The following is a 3,837-nucleotide window of genomic DNA, read 5'->3' as shown; positions in this document are numbered from 1 at the left end:
ACCTGGCGTTACATAACAACAGCCGATGATCCCGGGCCGGGGGGTCTGAGTCTCCTGGAGACCGAGTAGAGACCTGAGGACCGGAGCACCCACAAGCTTGTAAATAGCGTGTGCGTGCTCCCCTAACCTGATATGGTCCTCTACTCCCGCCATATCTGCCTCTCCCACTGACCGTACTAATACCTCCCTCCTCCCTCAATACCAATGCTCAGAGCAGAATATTACTAAACTCCTATATATCCACTTATTTGGAGTAATGAAACAAAGCTGAACATATAGAAGTGGCTGCATATCAATTCATTTTCTTAAATAACATTTTGAATATAAATTATTTTATCTATGATGCATTTTTGGTATAATCAATAGAATTTTACAAAAAATTATAATTCTAATAGTTAAGAATCCATACAGAGAACTTCCATTTTGGAATGATTAGAAACAAGTGGAACTGCATTTATGGTCTGATTATGGAGAGGTATCCATGAATATCAGTTTCAATATAAATGTATAAGTAGGACCATTTATGTCATTTATTTGGTGAAATTACATAAATAATGTACATCACTTTGGAAATTTAGTCTGCTATTCCTTTTATTGAGGTCCACATAATTAAGATTTCACTGTATGTAAAAAATGAATTTATTCATTCCAAAGATGTAGATATCTGCAGGGAACAATATTAAACATCTGAAAATATGAAAGAATTAAGCACATTTTTAAATAGAGAATTGTGATCCTCTATTTGAAAACTTTATTTTCTGTTACTATTTTAATGGTTTTGAGACCATTAAAATAGAATGTGGGTGAAATAAGGCTTTTGGGAAACAGCCAATTATCTCCTTTTACTGACATTCCATAAATTAAAAAGTGCTTTCTTCTAGGTAAGCATTGTATTTTGTTATTGACATTACCACAGAAAAATATTCTAAAATCCCATTTGAGAAATATGTTTGCCATGTGGAAATTGTTGAAACAGTCCAACATTGTTATTTTGTTGTATCAGCTTTAGGAATGTTCATATGCCTGTATTCTACCTCTTTTATATTGGCACCCTGGACAGTCCGACAATAAATATACGTTCATCCTTTTTTCAGGCTGCAAATCATTTATAACTCAGACTATAGTAAAATACTATGGAGCAGCCGTGAAAAGCAGGTATCAATTACTGAAAGGTCATCCACAGTTATAAGCATACTTTTTGTATCAACTATCTCAATTGCCTGTATTAGTCTGCTTTTTTTAAAGTTATTTTCAGTAGTACTTTTTATCTCTGACATTTGGCTGTAATAAAGATTCATTTTACTCATTCACTGTTGGAATAATGTTACAATTTTTGATAGTAAATTGCCCAAAATACGTTAGTATACGCAGCCCAGGTGCAAAGGATTCTATTCATCCCTAGATCTCAGTCTAGGATATACTTTAAACATTTCAGAGAGTTAAATAGCAGGATATCTTGTGCACTTGAATTCATATTGATTTCTTTTAGATTGCTCTTGAGCTTACTGCTAAATATTCAGTTTTCATGAAATTTTGTTTTGTGAAAATAGCGTATTCAGTATGCAAAAACAGACTCTGAAGTAATTTCTAAAATGCGTGGTACATTTGCTGATAAAGAGAAGAGAAAAGAGAAAAAGAAGACCAAGTCCTTAGAACAAGCTGCAAATGCCAACAAAAAGCCAAATCAGGTAAGATACATTTTTAGCATATCTCTCATTAGACTTAAAGCAATACAAATAAGTTATGAAGCTCTATATATTCATTAGAACGTTCTTGACATCTTGCTAGTTCTGTGTGAATGGAATGAAAGGAATATGTTTCCCTTGGAGTGCTTCCAAATGAATAATAGAAGAGGCTATTTAAGCTGTTGAGTCTTATCTCTTGTTCACTGCCTAGATCTATATACATGTAGTCCTTGGGTTATGGCAGCAATTGGGATCAAAATTCCTGTCACTAGGCAATGTGGTAGTAAAGTACAAGGTCACAGGATCACATAGTTTAGCAATGGCAGTCTTGGGAGTCCCAGTTGCGCACACATGGATCATTAAGTGAGGACCTCACATGACTGCAGTGTGGTAAGAGATGGGAGCCCCAGGCAAGCAGGCCAGTAAATAAGAGCTAGGATGGAGGGCAGATGCTGTGGGTGAGTGCTAGGGATTGTGGGCAGGTGGGTGCCACTGCTGGGAAAGGAAAGGGCCAGGGTTGTGACTCCACTGCATTGCGTGCCACTACCAACTGAGGGCATCCTCTCCGTAGCAGTAAGGTGAGGACATTTTCAAGGCCTTCCCTGTGTGTGGCCAAATGCCTGATGGTGGTTCTTGGTAGCTACTTGACTGAGAGCTTTCCATGCCAGAGGGGGAGGGAAAGGCACTTACCCAGCATGGCCAATAGAACACCTGTATAAAAGGGCTTCAGGCAAGCCCTACTTGCCTGAAGGAAGGCAGTTGAAGCCATGAAAAATCAGTTGGAGATAGGCAAGAGAAAGAGAGTCTCCAAGTGCCTGAATGTTAATACCTGGTGTTGATTCCTGGCAGCTACTTGGCTGAGGGCTTTATATGCTAGAGGGGGGAGGCAAGGGCATTGCCTTGCATGGCCAATAGAGCACCTGTTTATTAGGGCTTCAGGCAAACAGAACGGATGGAAGTCACTTGAAAAAGACACCAAAGGTCAGTTGGAGACAGTAAGAGAGAGTGGTCTCCAAGTGCCTGAATGTTACCACATGACTTTGGGGATATTGCCACAGCCAAGGACTCGTCTTCGAGGGCTGGTGATAAATCCATTTTATAGTGCTGTTGTAACTTTGAATGGTTGCTAAATAAATGGACGTAACCCAAGGACTGTATACAAAAACATTCCCCACAGGTAGCTTGTCTAATCTCTTTTAATCTTGGATAGCAACCTTGGCATCCTATCCCTAATGCTATTTAAAAAATACTGTTCAGTTACTTTTTTTAATCTTATAGAAAAGACAGAAGAAACAGTAGGAAAATACAAAAAGTTTCCAAGCAGATAATTACTCTCCTGTCTCCTTATAGCTCATTTAAAATCTGTGAACAATTTAGAAACACTGCAGGAAAAAAACTCTTATATGACAGCAGTGAAATTCCTTAGTGAGATTCCTGTTCCCATAAACTTACTATGTGCTTTGTAAAATTGTTATGGCAGAAAAGCTCCTTAGATGCATCCACTAGGCATGGAAGGCTCTAGGATTTTTGTCAATTAAATTACATTCCAATGTTTTTCCCTTAAATCGTACTGTCTCCTAGCTATTCTGGCCCTCTTAAATTTCTTTTTTGAAACTGAGCCAGCTGTTCTGTATCTGTGTCTAAGGTTTATTCTTATAATTGTGTGATTAAAAAGAATATAGATTTTTAAACACAATTTTTATTTTGCAATAGGGAGCAAATCAAAATTCAACAAATGCCCAAGGAAATGCTTCACAGAATCAACAGGTAAATCTTACTGCCTTGGTTCAACTAAACATCCCATCATTGCATTTGACTTTTTAGAATAACATTGTGTAAACAAGCTGATGTATTTCTTGTGAATACATTTGTGGCCAATTGTTTGCTTCAAACTTTAATATTACAGTAAGGACAGGAAAAATCAGATTCTTATATCCTGATTTATTGTTTTAAGCAGGGCTTTTTTTCTCGGAGAAAAGGTGGCGGAACTCAAACCTGGCCACGCCCTCATCAAACCCTAGGACCGCCCCTTTAGAGAACAGGAATGCAAGTAAAATTTGGGAGGGGCTATTTCCGGTGTGGGAGGGGCTATTTCCGGTGTGGCCGGCCCGGAAAAAGGTGCCGGAACGCGGTTCCGCCGCGTTCCGGCTGA

The 3,837-nt window shown here is 38.5% G+C and overlaps 1 protein-coding gene across 2 annotated transcripts in view; it reads left to right on the top strand.

Annotated features, from left to right (window-relative positions):
• The window catches only part of SNRPB2 (small nuclear ribonucleoprotein polypeptide B2), a 12,157-nt gene that overhangs the window by 4,517 nt on the left and 3,803 nt on the right, over positions 1-3,837 (top strand). For both annotated transcript variants that reach the window (XM_029283159.1, XM_015811052.2), the window contains 2 exons: positions 1,551-1,688; positions 3,399-3,452. In XM_029283159.1, coding sequence (XP_029138992.1) covers positions 1,551-1,688; positions 3,399-3,452 — 192 coding nt within the window. The remainder of the gene's footprint in view (positions 1-1,550; positions 1,689-3,398; positions 3,453-3,837) is intronic.

This window comes from Protobothrops mucrosquamatus, unplaced genomic scaffold (genome assembly GCF_001527695.2).
Source record: "Protobothrops mucrosquamatus isolate PMUCROS unplaced genomic scaffold, P.Mucros_1.0 scaffold_45, whole genome shotgun sequence".
Classification (NCBI taxonomy): domain Eukaryota; kingdom Metazoa; phylum Chordata; class Lepidosauria; order Squamata; family Viperidae; genus Protobothrops; species Protobothrops mucrosquamatus.
The sequence above is the reverse complement of the archived record's forward strand: the minus strand, read 5'-3'. Positions and strand labels throughout refer to the sequence as shown.